At 54.0% G+C, this 18,485-nt stretch overlaps 2 protein-coding genes and 1 long non-coding RNA gene across 7 annotated transcripts; 2 read left to right on the forward strand and 1 right to left on the reverse strand.

Moving 5' to 3' along the window:
* Nucleotides 1–2,544: 2,544 nt before the first annotated feature.
* Nucleotides 2,545–13,993, forward strand: TBC1D10B (TBC1 domain family member 10B). Of its 2 annotated transcripts, XM_026011158.2 has the most exons (9): nucleotides 2,545–3,710; nucleotides 7,600–7,699; nucleotides 7,995–8,102; nucleotides 8,192–8,298; nucleotides 11,237–11,351; nucleotides 11,477–11,542; nucleotides 11,724–11,913; nucleotides 12,237–12,391; nucleotides 12,470–13,993. In XM_026011158.2, exons 1-9 carry the CDS (start codon nucleotides 2,776–2,778, stop codon nucleotides 13,112–13,114), a joined length of 2,421 nt encoding a protein of 806 aa, XP_025866943.1. In that variant the 5' UTR covers nucleotides 2,545–2,775; the 3' UTR covers nucleotides 13,115–13,993. The 2 variants fall into 2 exon arrangements, with proteins under 2 accessions (XP_025866943.1, XP_072609592.1); XM_072753491.1 differs by lacking the exons at nucleotides 7,600–7,699; nucleotides 7,995–8,102; nucleotides 8,192–8,298.
* On the reverse strand, nucleotides 13,697–15,114 carry LOC140598295 (uncharacterized). The gene is made up of 2 exons (XR_012000587.1): nucleotides 15,012–15,114; nucleotides 13,697–14,783 (listed from the first exon to the last, which is right to left on the reverse strand). It is a non-coding gene; the product is annotated as an uncharacterized lncRNA (long non-coding RNA).
* Nucleotides 15,115–15,662: 548 nt separating this feature from the next.
* CD2BP2 (CD2 cytoplasmic tail binding protein 2) lies at nucleotides 15,663–18,164 on the forward strand. 4 transcript variants are annotated; one of them, XM_026011161.2, is made up of 8 exons: nucleotides 15,686–15,786; nucleotides 16,219–16,238; nucleotides 16,322–16,425; nucleotides 16,665–16,800; nucleotides 16,924–17,081; nucleotides 17,205–17,646; nucleotides 17,728–17,837; nucleotides 17,920–18,164. In XM_026011161.2, exons 3-8 carry the CDS (start codon nucleotides 16,348–16,350, stop codon nucleotides 18,028–18,030), a joined length of 1,035 nt encoding a protein of 344 aa, XP_025866946.1. In that variant the 5' UTR covers nucleotides 15,686–15,786; nucleotides 16,219–16,238; nucleotides 16,322–16,347; the 3' UTR covers nucleotides 18,031–18,164. The 4 variants fall into 4 exon arrangements, with proteins under 4 accessions (XP_025866944.1, XP_025866947.1, XP_025866946.1 ...); XM_026011159.2 differs by lacking the exon at nucleotides 16,219–16,238 and having other exon boundaries at nucleotides 15,663–15,786; XM_026011162.2 differs by lacking the exon at nucleotides 16,219–16,238 and having other exon boundaries at nucleotides 15,664–15,786; nucleotides 17,734–17,837.
* Nucleotides 18,165–18,485: the final 321 nt, after the last annotated feature.

An 18,485-nucleotide genomic window follows, 5' to 3' on the forward strand; every position in this document is an offset into this window, starting at 1 on the left:
GGGGGTCTAGGCCCAGGGAGGAGCCCACTTATTCCTTGGTTCTGGGAGGGGAGGAAAACCCCAAAGAGGGGAAGGGGGAAAGTACTCAGGTAGTTTGGGTCAAAAGGAAAGTGTGGAAATAAGAAGGAGATCAGGAGCTGTATGTCTAACTCAGACACTGAATGGAAATACACAGGATCTGGGTCTGAGCTGGGAGCAAATAGCCTAAAAGAACTCAGAAACCAAGGAGGATCCGGGACATTGGGAGTTTGGCCTGACTGAAATTCTAGGATGGTGGACTCTGTATGGAAAATTGGGGCCCTCTAACTCTGAGGCTCAAAGGGATGGGGGTCCGAGAGAGGAGGGACTCCTAAAGTCAGAGCTTTGTGTTTGTGATCTATGGTATCCTGGGGGCTCATGAGACTGGGGTCTGGTTTCTTTTCTTTTTTTTAAATTTGTTTATTTATTCATGAGAGACACACAGACACAAAAAGGCAGAGACATATGCAGAGGGAGAAGCAGGCTTCCCGGCAGGGGGCCCAGTATGGGACTCGATTCTGGATCCTGGGATCACACCCTGAGCGGAAAGCAGACTCTCAACCGCTGAGCCACCCAGGCATCGCACGGAGGTCTGGTTTCTTAGCAGAAAATGAGGACTACAGGGATCCCTGGGTGGCTCAGCGGTTGTTTTGTTTTATTTTGTTTTGTTTTAAGATTTTATTTATTTATTCATGAGAGGCACAGAGAGAGAGAGAGAGAAAGAGGCAGAGACACAGGCAGAGGGAGAAGCAGGCTCCATGCAGGGAGCTATTTATTCTCTCATGAATAAATAAATAAAATCTTTAAAAACAAATGAGTACAGAGAGGTGTGGCAGTGATGGGAGAGGAGTTGATGGAATAGGTCCTTCATCCCCAAAACAGTAAGAACAAAGATATGGGAATTCATGTTACTGGGAATTCATGGTTTGGAATCTAGGATACCCACCAGAACTGAGGGGAGGGGTAGTGTCTGGGTGGCTGCCTCAGTTAAGCTTTGCCTTTGGCTCAGGTCATGATCCCAAGGTTCTGGGATTGAGCCCCACCACAGGCTCTCTGCTCTGCGGGGAGCCTGCTTCTCCCTCTCCCTCTGCCACTTCTCTTGCTTGTGCCTCTTTCTCAAGTAAATAAATAAAATCTTTAAAAAAATTTTTTTTAGAATGGGGGGCACACTCGGAGGATGAAGTCCAAGGAATTAGAGCCTAGATTCTGGGGAGGAGCTGAGATAGATGGGGGGCTGAGAAGAGGGACTTAGGGCTTGGGATTCCCATAGGAAATGGAGGATCCAGGGAGATGGGTTGCTTAGAGGATTGGGAGCTCTGGTTATAGTCGCCTAGCCTTTGAGTGTTGAAGTAGGTTGCTGGCCTAGATGAAAATTAAAGACAGACTGGAGGCTGAGAGTACTTGATCAGAGGGCACTGGATTTGTGGTGGGGTCTCACAGACCACCAGAGTGAGGCGGCTCTGGATGGAGAATGGGAACCCAGGGGGCGCTTGGCTGGCTTAGTCGGGAGGGCATGCGGCTCTCCATTTCAGGGTCGTGAGTTCAAGCCCCACCGTGGCTGTGGAGCCTACTTAAAAAGAGAGAGAGGGAGGACAGGGAGAGAGAGAATGGCAGCCCAGAAAGGACTCAAGCAGAACAGCGCGGCGCTCTTATTGGCTAAGGGCTGCACTAATGTCTCTGGCCTCCGCCCCCTCTCGGCGCTGTCCCCAACTGTCGCCCCCTCCTGCGCTTGTCTCCGGTTGTCACCGATATCCCTGAGCTGGCACCGCCTGCTGGCAGCGCCCCTACCCTTTTGGATGCTGCCACTGGCCGAGACATCCGTCTATCTTCCTTTCCTGTTGCTAAAGTGAGGGAATACTCTCATTGGCTGACGATGCAAATTAATTGCAAATTTGGCCCCCCTCGCACCCCCCCCCCCCCCAGCTGTCATTCCTTCTTGACTTTCTTGGGAGACCTTAAGAATCCCTCAGCTCTTCCTATTGACTGCGGATGCTGTCTGTCACCGCCCTAAGAGACACCCCTGTCTGTCAACTTGACCTCCGCCCACTCCCCCTGTTCATTGGTTCCCTTTTCACTGTTCCCTTTGGCCAGGCTCGCCTCTTCTTGCGCAGCACCCGCCTCCTTCCGTGGTCATTCACTCTCCAGCCATTTTTAGTGGCTGGGAGGTTCAGCTTCCCGCTTTTCTATTAGTTCTCTACTTCGTCCCACCTCCTCTTGCCTTCGCTCACCCTCTCATTGGTCTTAGAGCCCTCCGCCTTTTCCATTTCCTCTTTCCAAATTACCCAGCCCCTTCCCACCCCCCAACCCCACCCACCCTTCCAACGATTGGCAGAGACCCAGTTCCCTCTGTCCTATTATTCGTCCAAACACTCTGACGAGGCGGGAGGAAAAAAAAGGAGCGCGATGGAGCTGCCCGCGCGCAGGCGTGAAACGCTGAAACGCTGGCCGCTTAGCCGGCACTGGGCATGTGCGCAGGCGCGAGGTCGGCCGCTAGCCTGAAGCAGGAGGGAGGGGGCGGCGGCGAGAGAGCGCTAGGGTAAGAGGGCGCGAGCGGGACCCCCGCGCCTGGCGCCGCGGGACCCCTGCCACGCCTCCGCGCGCCCGGCGGCGGCGGCCCGCGCGCCGCCCCCGTCCCGGACGTGCGCCGGCCGCGCCCTTAGCCTGCTCCCCTTCCTTGGCGGGCGGCGCGGAGCGGCCTGAGGGGCGGCGCCTTCTGCGGCCGCCCCGGCGGGGGGATGTGAGGGGAGGCCCGCGGCCATGGAGACCGGCCCGGCGCCCCTGGTGGCCCCGCCGCGCCGTCATGGCGCCCCTGCGGCCCCCTCGCCGCCACCCCGCGGCTCCCGGGCCGGACCCGTCGTGGTGGTGGCTCCGGGCCCGCCAGTGACCACGGCCACTTCGGCCCCAGTCACCCTGGTGGCCCCCGGGGAGGCGCGGCCCGCCTGGATACCGGGGCCCACCCAGACCTCGGCCCCGGCCCCGGCCCCGACCGTCACGAGCAGCACAGTGGTGGTGCTGACTCTGGAGGCCTCACCCGAAGCCGCGAGGACGCAGGTCTGCGCTGGCTCAGAACCCCTGGTGTCCGCGGCAGTGGCAGGAGCCGAGATGTCCGTGGCTTCGGGCCCGGGGGCAGATTCTCCGAAGACAGAGGAGGCTAGAACCTCACCCGCCCATGGGCCAGGTACTCCCACCAGGACCCCTTCCAGAACGGCTCCTGGGGCTCTGACTGCCAAACCCCCGCTTGCCCCCAAGCCGGGAACCACAGTTGCCTCAGGAGTGACTGCGCGGGTTGCAGCAGTGACCGCGGGACAGGTGACAAGTGGACATGGAGCTGCCCCAGCAACATCAGCATCAACTACACAGGCTCCAGAGGACCCTTCAGGGCCTGGTCCAGGCCCTTCAGGGACATGTGAGGCTATGGTAGCTGTTGTGACAGTCACCCCAGCTCCGGAGCCCGCTGAAAACTCTCAGGACCTAGGCTCCACGTCCAGCCTGGGACCTGGCATCTCTGGGCCTCGAGGGCAGGCTCCGGACACTCTGAGCTACTTGGACTCCGTAAGCCTCATGTCTGGGACCTTGGAGTCCTTGGCAGATGATGTGAGCTCCATGGGCTCAGACTCGGAGATAAATGGGCTGGCCCTGCGCAAGACGGACAAGTATGGCTTCCTTGGGGGCAGCCAGTATTCCGGCAGTCTGTGAGTACCCAGTGGGCACCCAGTGGGGACTGCTTCAGGGAAGCAGAGGTTGGGGAGGAGGAAATGATACACCTTGCCCAGACTCTGGCAGCCCAGATTGCTCTGAGGCTCCAGGAGAGTGTCTCCAGCAGGAGTGAGGTACTTGGTGATCCCTTTCATGCCTAGAGCATCGTGAGGTTTTGGTGGCACTTGGATGTTAGAGTTTCAGGCCAGGTGTCAGGAGTTCTGAGTTTGAGCTTTGCTTTTAGTGTGTTGTGTGCCTTTGACCTACTGTCTTCCCTATTTCCGTGCCTCAGTTTCCTTCTCTATAAAGTGAAAGGTTGAATGACATGATACCTAAGATTGTCCCAGGTCCTTGATGTGAAACTCCAGCTATGGGCCAGATATTTTGGAGGGTTGGTTGGGCAGGGGTTCTGGTAGTCCCTGAGGGAGGAGTCTGGGAGGGATGCAGGCATCTCCCCTCCCTCATAGTCCTAGCTCTGATGGGTTGGTGAGATGGGGAAGTCTGGTTGGTGGAGGGGAGACCCTGAAGGCAAGACTCCTCTGCAAAACAGAGAAGGGCAGTCTTGTATTTTTACTAAAGGAAAAGGGTTAGGGGAGGCCTCTTCCCCATTTCCTCATCTCCCTAGCCTGGCTTACTCTTTCCTAGTTCCCTCCAGGGGCCTGAGTCACTCCTGATGTGGGAGTGTGATTGCCTCTGACTTGTTCCTTCCCTCTCTCCGGATCCTGTCCATTGTTTCTGTACTCTTTTAACCTGCTGGTCAGTTCAACCTACAGCATCACCTGAGCACCCGGGTGCCAGACCCGTGCTGGGTACTAGGGATAAAATAGTTGTTTCAAGGTGCTTAACATCTAGAGGAGAAACAGATACTTAAAACAGTTGGCTTCAATATATGTTAGGTTTAGCCTAGAGATCATCACAGGATTTTGTGAGCACCTAGGAAAGGGATCTTTTGCCCACTCAGGAGTCTGCTGAAGGTCCAAATGCTGAAGAATGAATAGGATTTAGTTGTGTATGTGCGCATTGGGGTGGAAGGTACCTGTCTGGGGTTGGAGGAAAACAATTGGGAGGATATTCAAAGCATCTTTTTTATAATCCAAGAAACAGAAAACCTTTGATTGAACACCAAAATTCATGGTCCTAGGAAGGCAACTGAAGTTTGACCTTTGGTGTTTTCCCATGCACAGGGGATGCACTGTTGTACACAATTTATAGGTGAAGAAACAGGATTAAAGCAGTTGAGTGAATTGCCCCACTCACATCTGGATCTGTGTGACTGACTGACTTTATCCTCAAAACCATGCTGCCCTAAGGAACTTGGATTGAATTGGATCTTAGTGAGTCCCTCGTGTGTGCCAGGCACTGTGCTGGTTGCTATTTTTGTGCTTTGTAATTTTGTCCCTCTAAAATCTATCTTCTGTGCTGGAGGAATATACTTCTGAGGCAAGGCTGAGTGGGGCACGTGTTACCTTAAAAGCTTGTAATGGCTCCCCATTGGTCACAGAATAAAATCCCAAGAACTTTTTTTTTTTTTTTTTTTAAGATTTTATTTATTTGCTCATGAGAGACAGAGAGGCAGAGACATAGGCAGAGGGAGAAGCAAGTTGCCCAAGGGGAGCCTGTTGCGGAACTAGATCCCAGGACCCCCGATACGACCTGAGCCAAAGGCAGACGCTCAACCACTGAACCACCCAGGCGCCCTTCAAGTGCTTTATTCTGCAGACAGGTTCCTTATTACCTGGCTTTGTCAGGCTTTCTGGTCTTCTCTCTTGCCAGTCCTTGCCATGCACTTAGTACTGTGGTCCTGTTGTTGTTGTTGTTTTTTCTTTTCTTTTTTTTTTTTTTTTTTAAGATTTTATTTATTTATTCATGAGAGACACAGAGAGAAGCAGACCCCATGTAGGGAGCCCAATGTGGGACTCGATCCCAGGGCTCCAGGATCATGTCCTGGGCCAAAGGCAGGTGCTCAACTGCTGAGCCACCCAGGCATCCCCTGTGGTCCTGTTGAACTGGTTGTAGTCTTTCCCCCTTCATACTCAGGCTTTCCCACCTGCCAGGAATGCCTTTCTCCTCCTCCTTGTCTTGGTATGTTCTACTCAGTCCTTCATGGTTTATGCAGATGTCTCCTCTGGGAAGCCTTTCCCGATGTATCCACTGCCCCTACTCCCGTCAGTGCCTCTTCTGTGCATTTTTGTCATTGCATTTCCCACAACACATTGCAGTTATCTCCCCTGCAAGCTTGTGACCTTCTTGAGGGCAGGAAAGATACTATCTTACTCTTCCTGATCCTTAGAGTTTAGAAGTTATGATAGAAATTGAGAGATGTTTAAGGGGCTTCTGAGACGAAACTAAAATTTAATGAGCCCTTCCATTCACCAGTCCTTTATATACAGTTTCTCAGTAGTCCTCTCATAACATTGTGATGTAGGTGGTGACATCCCTTTTTTATACAAGAGGAAGAGACTCAGGTTATCACTTGCCAAGATTCCCCAACTTTGTTTTTTTTTTTAATTTTATTTATTATTGAAAGACACACACAGAGAGGCAGAGACACAGGCAGAGGGAGAAGCAGGCTCCATGCCGGGACCCCGACACGGGACTCGATCCCGGGACTCCAGGATCACGCCCTCGGCGGAAGGCAGGCGCTAAACCACTGAGCCACCCAGGGATTTCCAGATTCCCCAACTTTTAAGATTTTATTTATTTGCTCATGAGAGACAGAGAGTGGCAGAGGCAGAGGGAGAAGCAGGCTCCCTGCTTTGCGGGGAGCCTATTGTGGGACCTGATTCTAGGACCCCGGGATCACGACCTGAGCCAAAGGCAGATGCTCAACCACTGAGCCACCCAGGTGTTCCAATTCCCCAACTTCTAATGGATGGAACTGGGTTTTGAACTCAGGTCTTTCTGGAAACTCAAGTTCTTTCTTCCGTTCACTCACCTCCTCTTACTGGCTCCTACAAATAACTATTTCAAGCCTTATGGGCATCTTGAATGTGAAGCTGTGACAGAACAATGGGCAGAGAATGCAAGGAAAACTTCATTTGCTTGGGAATCTAGGATGATTTTCAGGGAGGAGGAGGTAGAGGGAATTGCAGATGGCCCAGGAGATCTCAAGAGTCTGATAAGTGGAAACTCAGTTGCTTCTAAGGAGGCGAGAAATATTTTGGTTTTTTATTTTATGGATAATAATTGCTGTTACTTACTGAGCACTTGCTATTTGTTACCTCATATAACTTCTCCATCTTACAAATGAGGAAATTGAGGCCCAGAGGAATTCAGTGACTTGCCCAAGGTCACACAATGAGTAAGTGGTGAAGCTAAAATTGGGCCTCAGTCTAAGGCAAAGTGTGGCTTTTATGTATTTTGTACCCTCTCCCCAAACTTGTATGTGCAGGATTTGAACATACCCAACACATATAGAGATCCAATATGAGAACATGATCTCTATACAGAGATTCCTTCCAAAGAGAAGTCCTTTCAGGACGCCTGGGTGGCTCAGCAGTTGAGTGTCTGCCTTTGGCTCGGGGTGTGATCCCAGGGTCCTGGGATCGAGTCCCACATGGGGCTCCCTGCATGGGGCCTGCTTCTCCCTCTGCCTATGTCTCTGCCCCCCCCACCCCCTGTGTCTCTCATGAATAAATAAATAAAATCTTAAAAAAAAAAAAAGAAGTCCTTTCAGTGTGGTAAGCTAGACCCTTGGGCAGCTGAGCAGCCAAATGTTCTGATATTTGGCAGCTCACAAAATGCTTTTCTATCTAGTATCTCATTTGAAACTGGGGAGGTAAAAAAAAAACAAGAAACTGGGGAGGTGACTTGCTTCAGTTCCACCGGCAATCCATGTTTTACGCTACTGCTACTGACCCCTTCCATGCTCCCTTCATCCTGCAGAGAAAGCTCCATTCCTGTAGATGTGGCTCGGCAGCGGGAGCTCAAATGGCTGGAGATGTTCAGTAACTGGGATAAGTGGCTGTCACGGCGTTTCCAGAAGGTTTGGAAGGCTTGAGTGGTGGGCAGGGCAATGGACAGATTGGGAGGGGGCCAGAGAGGGCTCATGTGCTCCAGGGAAGCCATGTTAGTATTTGCTCTTTAGACAGACATTGGGGCAGGTGGTACTTGGGCCTGGGAGGAGGACTAGTTTTAAAGATAGAATGCCAAGCCAGGTCCAGTGGAGTCAAGCCAGTGGGATGTGGGAGAGGTGTGCCAGAAGCCTGAGGACTGCTGGGGAAAGCCTAGAGGCTATGCCAGCCCCTGAAGCTGTTGCCCTGCCTGCCACTCTCTCTTAGGTGAAGCTGCGCTGCCGGAAGGGGATCCCCTCCTCCCTCAGAGCCAAGGCCTGGCAGTACCTGTCTAATAGCAAGGAACTCCTGGAGCAGAACCCTGGCAAGTTTGAGGTGTGTCCAGGGTATGGGGATGTGACATGGTGTGAAGGGTATCATCAGTCCCCCCAGATCCTGAGATAGTCCCTGCTGTTCCACTGCAGGAGCTGGAACGGGCTCCTGGGGACCCTAAGTGGCTGGATGTGATTGAGAAGGACCTGCACCGCCAGTTCCCTTTCCATGAGATGTTTGCTGCTCGAGGGGGGCATGGGTAAGATGGCCTGACCACGTGGGTCAGTGAGCAAACATTTGTAGAAGGCTTCAGGTGGATACAGTTCTTGCTTTCCAGGGCTTCTAGGAGAGTGGTCCTTAATAGATTGAGTATCAAGCCATATTGAAGGAAGCATCCTGGGAGGGAGATTCTGACTTGGGGTTGGGCTGCTAGAAGGGGGGATGGGGAGGCACAGTGACTTGTTGAGGTTGCATTTGACCTGGGTTTTGAAAAATAGATGGGAGCAAAGCAAGGGACAGGTTTTTCCTGGCTAGGGGTTAAGCTGTGTCCCGGATGTGTGGTTGGGTAGAGCTGCAGCTGGAAAAGCAGTTTAGGACCAGATCACCAAAGGCCCTTAGAACCTGTTCCAAGGCACTTTATACTTTTGTTCTATATGCTGGGCTTACCCAAGATAGACAGACAGATAAGTCCTTAGTAATATGCAAGATAGTATTAGGTAGCTCTTAGGTGGACTTTTTTCATCAGTTGGTTCATCTTTCCAGCAAGTACTTTTCAACATCTGCTATCTGCCAGGCACTACTCAAGCCACAGATGACAGCAGTTAACAAGAGACAAAACTCCTGCCCTTATGGGGCTTATTACATTTTAGTGGGGATAGACGATGAATAAATAAGGCAAAGTATGTTGTATGTGAAATGGTGGTAAGTATGAAACGGGTTTAAAGCAAGAAAGGGGAATAGAGAATGTGAATGGAGTTTGGGTTACAAGTGATCTGATCTGACTTGTGTTTTAGAAGGATCATTCTGGCTGCTGTTCTGGGAATAGACTCTTAAGGAGACAAGGACAGAAGCAGAAAGACCTATTAGGAGACCATTTCCATAATCCAGAAGAGAGACAATGATAGATAGACCAGAATGGTAGCTGTGGAACTATGGGGAGAGGTGGTTGGGTTCTGGATCTATTTTGGTAGACCCAAAAGGATTTGTCAACAAATTTGATGTGGAGTATGTGTGAGAGAGAGGAAGAGTGAGTGAACATGCAATTAAGGCTGACCCTGAAGATTTAAGCCTGAGGAATGAAGAATGGAATTGTTATATACTGATGAGATGGGGAAAATGAGGTTAGACGGGTACATCAGGAGCTCAGTTTGGAATGTGAGGTTTGAAATGCTAATTGGACATCCAGATGGAGATGTCTGGTAAGTTGGATGTACTATATGTACAAGTCTGGAATTTGGGGAGAAGTTTAAAGTGGATGTAAGCTGGAAATTGAAGAGTTGTCAGTCTCTAGATGGGATTAAATACACCCATGAGACTGGATGAGATCATCAAGGTGGCAAATGTAGATACAAAAGGAAGCTCAAAGATTGAGCCCTGCAGCTCCCAACATTTTAAGCATGGGAAGATGAGAACAAGCCATTGAGAGACTAGCAGCAGAGAGGTAGAAGGAAAACCAGGACAGTATGGTTTCTGGAAGCAAACGAGGGGTTTCAGGATCAGCTGTATGAAATACTGCTGATTGGTCAAGTAGAGTCAAGCCTGCAGGCTGACCTTGGGACTCAGCCTAGTGGAGGCCATTGGTGACCTTGATAAGAGCGGTTTTGCATGGGGCAGTAGGTTAAAGCCTCATTGGAGGATGGGAAGAAAGAGATTGATGACGGCGTGTCTGTACTCTGATGTTTGTACTCTGATGTTTCGCTGAGTAGGTAAGGAGAGAAGTGGTATGGGGTTTGGAGGCGAAATGGGGGGGTGGCCAAGAGACATTTTTTTTAAAGCAAGAAGAAATAACAGATGTTGGTATGCCAATGAGAATGATCTAGTAGGAAGAGAAAAACTGATGATGTAGGAGAGATGGGAGGTGTGCTGGAGGGATGGTCCGTTTAGTGAGAGTGGATGGGGTGCAGTGCAGCCTTTCCACAATGGAAAGGCTGTGTTTGGCCAAGACCACAAATAGTTTACCCACAGCAACAGGGGAGAAAGCAGGGACACATGCAAGTAGGTGGGTGAAGGTAGCATGGAAGCTTGTGGGAGTTATGTGTTTATTTTAATAGGTATTAGGTAAAATAATTAGTGCATCAAACCTGTCATTTCATGGATGGAGAAAAAAATATTGAGGGAAAATAGGTGAGAGGTATGCAAATAAAGCACAAATAAAGATCATACTTCAGTGACTGAATTTTGGAATAGAGGTCATTTTTTAATTTTTTCTGGAGAAGAAATGAAGGTCTGAGCTATGGAATGCCTGTGGAGACAGAAGGAACAGGCATGAATGAAATTCAAGAGGTAGTGTTGAGAAGACTTGGTAAATAGCCATGGGGAGTGACGAGGGGCCCTCTTTTCCAATGTGTAGCTGAGTGAATGCAATTCCCAAACACAGTGATGGGGCATTCTCAAGAAACAGGAGCAGGTCTAGGGCAGAGATTTTCTTCTTTTGAATGCAGAGACAAGAGAAAGGTCTGAGGCACAGCAGGCTTCCCAAGCCTTCACCAAGAACCAGGGCCCACTGGACATGGTGGCAGGGACCTGATGCCATCCAGTGAGGCAGATGAGGTGGGCCCTGCCCTGGGAGAGCCCCTGCTCTGGGGTGATAAAAGCATTCAGACAGTGCTCCAGGAGGACTGATGCTGCGGGTGGTGAAAGCTTCCTGAAGAAGGTGACCTTGAAGGTCTATGGGATATTAGCAGATGGAGAGAGCACAGCCTCTGTGGGAGAATGAGTAGGGAGCACGTGGGGTGTGCAGGCAAGGGTGGAAGGCTGGAGCCTGGAATGCTTTCATTATGGTCTGAGTCTTTGGCTTCACCTTGATGGGCAGCGCCAGGAAGGTCAATGGAGGTATGTGGTGGTGAAGCTCTGGGGTTAATCTGGAACTGGATCTAGGAGGGGTCTGGAATGGGGCTGGTTGGGGGGAATAGGCCTTGTTTGGGGCAGAGAGGCTCCAGCTCCTGTGACTGCCCTCATGGTCTTCCCCCAACCCACAGGCAACAGGACCTGTATCGGATTCTAAAGGCCTATACCATCTACCGGCCTGATGAGGGCTATTGCCAGGCCCAGGCCCCAGTGGCCGCAGTGCTGCTCATGCACATGCCTGCTGAGGTCAGTACACCCTGGGCCTTGTTGGGGAGGGCCTGGGAGGACCTTGGTGTACAGCAGTGATGGGGGGCTCTCTACTCCCTGTTTCTCAGGTCCCATCCTTCCCTCCTTGTTTTTGCCCTTCCCAGCAAGCTTTTTGGTGCCTGGTGCAGATCTGTGACAAGTACCTCCCTGGTTACTACAGTGCAGGGCTGGTGAGTGTCTGAAGGCCGGGTGTGCCCAAGGCTGCAGGGAGGTCCCTGTCCTGCCCCACCTGCTGCCCTTTTGTCCCTCTGCTCTGGGCCTCTCCCACTGAGGTGAGGATCCCCTACTTGGGACAGTTCTACCCCAAGGGGGCTCCAGTAGGCCTCTTCTCAAGGCTTATCCCACTTCCAGGAGGCCATTCAGCTGGATGGAGAAATCTTTTTTGCTCTGTTGCGCCGGGCCTCCCCGCTGGCACATCGGCACCTGCGGCGACAGCGCATTGACCCCGTGCTCTACATGACAGAATGGTTCATGTGCATCTTCGCCCGCACCCTGCCCTGGGCATCAGTACTGCGTGTCTGGGATATGTTCTTCTGTGAAGGTACTTCTGTAGCCATTCAGGCCATGAGGGGCCTGGGGTTTCAGTGGCTGCCAAGAGGTATCTCTGGAGCCTAGGCTTCCCTGTAAGGAGTCTGGGGGCTGGAGAGATTGGGGCCTAGCCTTGGCTCTGCCGTCAGCCTGGAGCCTACTCTCCCTCCCAGGAACTTGAAACCCATGTCAGCTCAGTTTCCTTCATGGGGCCTCAGTTTCCTCATCTATGAGGATGGCAGTAGGACAGGGATAGGGCCTATGAGTCCCTTTGAATTGGGGCAAGTTGAAGCCCCATCCCTGGTCACCCACGCTGTCTTTTCTCTGCCCTTGCAGGCGTCAAGATCATCTTCCGGGTGGCCCTGGTGCTACTGCGGCACACGCTGGGCTCGGTGGAGAAGCTTCGCTCCTGCCAGGGCATGTATGAGACCATGGAGCAGCTGCGCAACCTGCCCCAGCAGTGCATGCAGGAGGACTTCCTGGTGCATGAGGTAGGCTGTGGCCTGAGCACATCCACACCTGCTTCATCCCATCCCCTTCATCCTGCTACCCATTTCTTCTCTGTCTAGGTCACCAACCTCCCAGTGACAGAAGCCCTGATTGAACGAGAGAACACAACCCAGCTCAAGAAGTGGCGGGAAACCCGGGGGGAGCTGCAGTATCGGCCCTCTCGGCGACTACATGGCTCCCGGGCCATCCATGAGGAGCGTCGGCGGCAGCAGCCACCTCTGGGCCCCTCGTCCAGCCTTCTTAGCCTCCCTGGCCTCAAGAGCCGAGGTTCCCGGGCTACGGGGGGGGTCCCCTCACCACCTCCTCCTGCCCGCAGGGCTAGTGCTGGGCCCACCCCAGGGCCCGTGGTCACTGCTGAGGGACTACATCCATCCCTTCCTTCGCCTACTGGCAACAGCACCCCACTGGCTCCCAGCAAGGAGACTCGAAGGCAAGAGAAAGAGCGGCAGAAACAGGAAAAGGAACGTGAGAAGGAGCGGCAGAAACAGGAGAAAGAACGGGAAAAGCAAGAGAAGGAGCGGCAGAAGTGGGAAAAAGAGCAGGAGAAGGAGCAACAGAAGCAGGAGAAGGAGCGGCAGAAGCAGGAAAAGAAGGCCCAGGGCAGGAAGCTCTCACTGCGTCGAAAGGCAGATGGGCCCCCCACCCCCCAGGATGGTGGGGACAGGTCCTCGGCATCTGAGGCCCGGCAGGATGCTTACTTCTGACCTCTGTTTTGGGGCTGGACTGCATGACCTCCCTCTTTTTTCCTCAGTCCAGAGCAGGCCTGGCCTGGGGTGCTGCCCCAAGCCTCCTGGGCCAGTGGTCACTCTCTCTGGGGAAAGCAGTTGGCTCCCCGTCTCCTTTGCCAGCCACTGGTCCCTACACAGCTGGGACAGTGAGAGCGCACCGGGCAGCCGCCTCTCCTTGGGACAGCCTCGAATAAGTCTGGAGCCCCTCACCTCCAGTTAGGTCCAGCTGGGGTCTCTGTCACTCCTGCCCCAATTCCCTCTGGGGTCCTTCCCAGGTGCAGTCCTGATTGGCCTTTAGTCACCTCAGGGGTGACTTGGCGATGGGAATCAGCAGTTTTCAGATTCTTACACTCCGATTGCTCCCCTTATCCGTGAGTGGAGCCGGGTTCCTTTTTCCCTGCAGCCCTGCCCATCTCCCCCTCTTCCTGCCTGGGGGCCAAAGCTCTCCTCGCTCTACTTTCGGACATCTTTGCGTTGTAATTATGTACAGAGGACCTGGTGGGTCCAGGGTGGGGGTGTTCGCTCTATCTTCTGTCCTTTAGTTCTCCTTCCACAATGTTCTTGCACTCATTTATTTAAGGGGACATGCCTTGGAACAGGAAATGCCCGCCCCCCCCAACCATCCTCCTTGCTCTCTTTCTTCTTCACCGCCTTCCTGTGTATTCTCAGGCCTCTCCTGCTTTGTCTCACCAGGGTCCCCACCTTTTACATTGTTTCCCTCCAGCCCCTATCTGGGGAAGGGGTCTTCCCTTGAGCTCCAGGGGGTGGAACCCAATGTTTACATTCTCTTCTATCTCTGCTCCCATCCTATGCAGCGCTTTGAGGAATCAGAAAAGAACCTGCTGTTGTACCTGGGCCCGTCTCCTGCTTTGTTATTTGATAGAGGGGGTTAGAATAAGGACTGGGCAGGGGGTGGGAAACAGGGGAGCAGGCCAGGATCCAGGCATCTACTGAAGCCGTGGGCTGGTCTTGGCACGTGGGTACCTCTTGGCCTTTGGTCCACCTTTCAGTCACTCATCAGCTGCTGAGCTCCTGTTCCTCCTTTGCCTGGGATCTGCTGCCCCCATTGTTAGCCTGGGGCCCTCTACGCACCACCTGCAGCACCCAGATCTCCTTCCCAAAGTGCTCATGCAATTCCTGGAAGCTGGAGGTGGTACCGAGGGTCGCAAGAAAGCCACAGTCCTCTGGGGGTGAGCTGGGCTCTTGGCCAGCTGCCTGGCACAGCTCCCGGTACTGGGCCTCCAGGGGGGGTAGTAGCGCCACCAGCTGCCTCCAGCTCACCCCAGCTAGTGCCCACAGCCAAGCTCCCAGCTCTTCCTGGTTTTCTGCTGCCAATTTGTAGGCACGCCCACCTGTTCCCTCAACCCTAGGGGTCAGGATAGTAAAGGCATAGGGTTCTGTGGCCCCAAGGCGTGCTCCACCCGGCAGTTTTCCAAGAGAATGAGGCCCAGGGGTGTGTGGTCTGCCTGGTTCTCCAGGTAGAAGAGGTTTCCCCGGAGGATGAACCAGCAGTGTTGATAGCTGGTATTTCAGGCTCCCTTCTTAAGCAAGATGCCCTCGCGGTCTGGAGCTTTTCTGTATCCACGGAAGAAATTGAGTATGGACTTCTGGTGCAGTTTCATGGTAGTCCAATCTGGGAGTAGACCTTGGGGGCAGGAGAGAGAGCTGGTCCTAGCCTAGTGGGATTTAAGAGTGTCCTCAAGAGTACAGGTCTTGCTCCCCCCCACCCCCCAGCACTGGGGCCGACACCTCCCACCTACAGTTCTCCCCTTTGGGCTAGTTTACAGACCCTGGGCAGGGGCCGCGGGCCTGGACCCCTATTTGCTTTCGCTTGTAGTTGGAGAGAGGCACTGTTGCCCTTTTCCAGGCCTACCTGAAATCAGGGCACAAGAAACTTCGGGCCTGGGTACTGGACACAGGTACCACCGTCACCTTTCCGTGACGGCTCTTCCCACCTCTCAAACCAGGAACTCCTCAGGGGATAGGTGTCGGGTAAATGACTTTCCCCGGGTCCTAAAGAGACCTGTGTTCGGCAAGTGCCCCGGAACCACCCCGGGCCTCCAGGCTGGCCATCAGAACCGGGTCTTGCCTCGGGGAAAAGAGCAGGGCCGCCCCTCGGGGTAGGAGTGGACTGGACTGGACGCTGAGTGGAAAGGAAGGGTTTCCAAGAAGATTCTGGTGAGGGGCGCAAAGCCCTTGGGCAACCCTGGGGAAAGTGATTCAACTCCGGAAAGGGAAACGGGCCATTGTCCCACTTTGCTCCTCCATCATGGTCCTGGGCGCCCCTTTAAGTAGAGTGCGCTCTGCTTTCTCCCCAGAGCCTCTGACTGCTGTCGGAGGGAATAGAAACCGCATCCGGCCATCTCTCTCGTCTGGTCGGGGCCTAGGCGTTCGTACGTCCCCTGTTCTCGCCATTGTCGCCCCACACTGATCACGTCACTCTGGGTTGGGCGGGGAGGTGTTTCCCGCTCACTGTGTACTTCCGCCCGCTTCTCCACTTAGTCCCCTACCCCGAGTGAAGCCACTTCCGGCCTTCTCCAGCCCCTTCCGCAGTTCCCTTCCGGGTGATGGCGGCCGCTGCCCCGGACGTAGCCGTGGGGAAAGCAGCTCTCTTTTTCCTTCCCCCCCGGCCTCCGGTCGATCTTTAGGTGAGCGCGCCGGTGGGGTCCTGGAATCCTCGCGGTTCTGCCGCCCCTCTGATATGTACACTTAGCCCGGGACAGTTGGGGGTCACCCCTCGGAGCCGGGAGTTCGGCGCGGGGAAGAGGGGGTCGGCCAGGACGCCAGGTCCTGGGTCCGCCCGGGCCCCGCGGGCTCTGAGGGAGCTGGGGGTGTAGGAGCGGGTATCAGCCCTCAGAGCCTCGTCGCACCCAGGACTGCGGGGGCCAGGAATGGGGGGCGCATGTGGGGGGGGGCCTGTCTCCTTTCGTCAAGGGTGGGGGTTGCCCGTGGGAAGCCCCTCCGCGCGTCCGCCTCTCCGGCCCCGCACCAGCAACTCTTTTGGACGAAACCAAGTCCCCGGGGCCTCCTGGCGGCCGACTTCCCTTTCGGCCCCTGACTCTGCACCCTCTCTTCCCAAGCTGGATCTAGTGCGTACCAGGTGATTATTTGTTGTGCTGGCGGCCCATCGGCGGTGAGTAGCCTCGCCCAGTTCCCTTAATCTGCACCCTTTCCCTCGCTCAGCTTGGCGAAGGCCCCTCTGTGCAGGCATGCCAAAGAGGAAAGTGACCTTCCAAGGCGTAGGAGATGAGGATGATGAAGATGAAATCAGTGTCCCCAAGAAGAAGGTGAGGTGGCCAGACTCCTGTATTCTGGGGAGGAGTGAGGGCAGGGAGAAGGAACTGGAGGCTAGAAGAGAAAGAAAGCTGGTGGGGATAAAGCGGTGAAAGGTCTCGCTTTTTCCATGTTCTCTGGGAAATGGGTTTGGAGAATTTTCAGTCTGAGAAAGCTTTGAAGAAAAACCTTCCTAGAGTACTTTGAGGAATAGCCGCAAATCTGCATCTCTCAACTTGCTGGCTCCTTACAGCTGGTGGATCCTGTGGCTGGGGCAGGGGGTCCTGGGAGCCGCTTCAAAGGCAAACACTCTTTGGACAGCGATGAGGAGGATGATGATGATGAGGGGTCCAGCAAATACGACATCCTGGCCTCAGAGGATGTGGAAGGTGAGCTAAACCCAAGAATTGTTGCTGCTGGAGGAACAGATGGGGTTTCACGGGATATGGGGCGGAGAAGGCTCTTGTCTGTTTTTGCTTGCTCAGCCTGGGCCACCTGTGTCTTTGGTGCAGGTCAGGAAGCAGCCACACTCCCCAGTGAGGGAGGTGTGCGGATCACACCTTTCAACCTGCAGGAAGAGATGGAGGAAGGCCACTTTGATGCTGATGGCAATTACTTTCTGAACCGGGATGCTCAGATCCGAGATAGCTGGCTGGACAACATTGACTGGGTGTGGCCCAGGGGTTGACTTGGCTGGGGACCTGGAGGCAGCAAGTGCTGGGCTTGTGCCCTGCTCACGGTTTGTAAGAGATAACTGACCCCCCCCCCCCCCCCCCCCGTTTTCATATCACAGGTGAAGATCAAGGAGCGGCCACCTGATCAGCACCCACCTTCAGACTCAGAGGAAGAAGACAGCCTGGGCCAGACACCAATGAGTGCCCAAGCCCTCCTGGAGGGCCTTCTGGAGCTGATGTTACCCAGAGAGACAGTGGCTGGGGCACTGAGGCGTCTGGGGGCCCGAGGAGGAGGAGGTGGCAAAGTGGGCAGCAAGGGGGCTGGGCGGCCTAGTTCCCCTCAGCGCTTGGATCGGCTCTCTGGGTTGGCTGACCAGATGGTGGCCCGGGGCAACCTCGGTGTATATCAGGAGACAAGGGAACGGTTAGCCATGCGGCTGAAGGGGTTGGGGTCCCGGACTCAGGGACCCCCTGACCCCACACCCCCACCCTCTCTGGACATGTTTGCTGAGGAAGTGGCAGAGGGGGAGCTGGAGACCCCAACCCCCACACAGAGGGGAGGTAAGATCAGAAGGCAGAGGAGGGGTGTTGGGGCAGGAGGCAGGGCACTTGAGGGCCAGATGGCTTTGCCTGTTGTTTTAGAAGCAGAATTGAAAGGAGATGATGGCCTGGTGGACGTGATGTGGGAATATAAGTGGGAGAATACAGGGGATGCTGAGCTGTATGGGCCCTTCACCAGCACCCAGATGCAGGTAAGCCCCTTCCTGCTTCTACCACTACCCACCTTCTCCTCCCCCATGAGTCTTTCCCCAGCTTTGCTTTCCTTTCCTGCAGACCTGGGTGAACGAAGGCTACTTCGCAGATGGCGTTTATTGCCGGAAGCTGGACCCTCCCGGTGGACAGTTCTACAACTCCAAACGCATTGACTTTGACCTCTACACCTGAGTCTGCTGAGGGCCCAGTTTGGTGGTCCCTTCTTTCCTTGACTCTGGAGGAGGCCCCAGCTGTCTCAGGCAATGAGGATTTTGGGGGCCACCTTTCAGTCCATTTTCCTTTCCCAATAAAAGCCTTTAGTTGTATGTTAGGGCCTTGGCTGTGCTGATGGCCAGGAGCTAAGGTGCTTCATAGCCCCTTTGGACTTGCCTCATGAAGTTCTTCTTGGGAGTGTTTGGTCACTTGAGCCACCTCACCTTTGTTTACCATTCCCAAGGTAGAGCCAGGGCTCCCAGGTGGCCTGTGGCCTTCCCACCTGGATTCTGCTCACCATCTCAAAAATCCCTTTGCTCACCTGCTGTTCTCCAGTACCCTCGGAGCAGGGTTCCTGTTTTGTTCTTCTGCAGTCCTCAGTTTTTAGAACTTTAGAGTCTCCAGCCAGTATAAGATGGAGCTTCAGAAGTAGA

The sequence above is a fragment of the Vulpes vulpes genome, chromosome 3, assembly GCF_048418805.1.
Source record: "Vulpes vulpes isolate BD-2025 chromosome 3, VulVul3, whole genome shotgun sequence".
NCBI classification, from domain to species: Eukaryota; Metazoa; Chordata; class Mammalia; order Carnivora; family Canidae; genus Vulpes; species Vulpes vulpes.

Bases quoted from the DNA above. Each gene is read 5' to 3' on its own strand.
- TBC1D10B (XM_026011158.2), top strand. From the start codon at position 2,776: ATGGAGACCGGCCCGGCGCCCCTGGTGGCCCCGCCGCGCCGTCATGGC. The intron at 3,711-7,599 runs GTGAGTACCCAG...TTCATCCTGCAG, and splicing joins AGCCAGTATTCCGGCAGTCT to AGAAAGCTCCATTCCTGTAG. The intron at 8,299-11,236 runs GTAAGATGGCCT...CCCAACCCACAG, and splicing joins GCTGCTCGAGGGGGGCATGG to GCAACAGGACCTGTATCGGA.
- CD2BP2 (XM_026011159.2), top strand. From the start codon at position 16,348: ATGCCAAAGAGGAAAGTGACCTTCCAAGGCGTAGGAGATGAGGATGAT. The intron at 16,426-16,664 runs GTGAGGTGGCCA...GGCTCCTTACAG, and splicing joins TCAGTGTCCCCAAGAAGAAG to CTGGTGGATCCTGTGGCTGG. The intron at 17,082-17,204 runs GTGTGGCCCAGG...TTCATATCACAG, and splicing joins GGCTGGACAACATTGACTGG to GTGAAGATCAAGGAGCGGCC.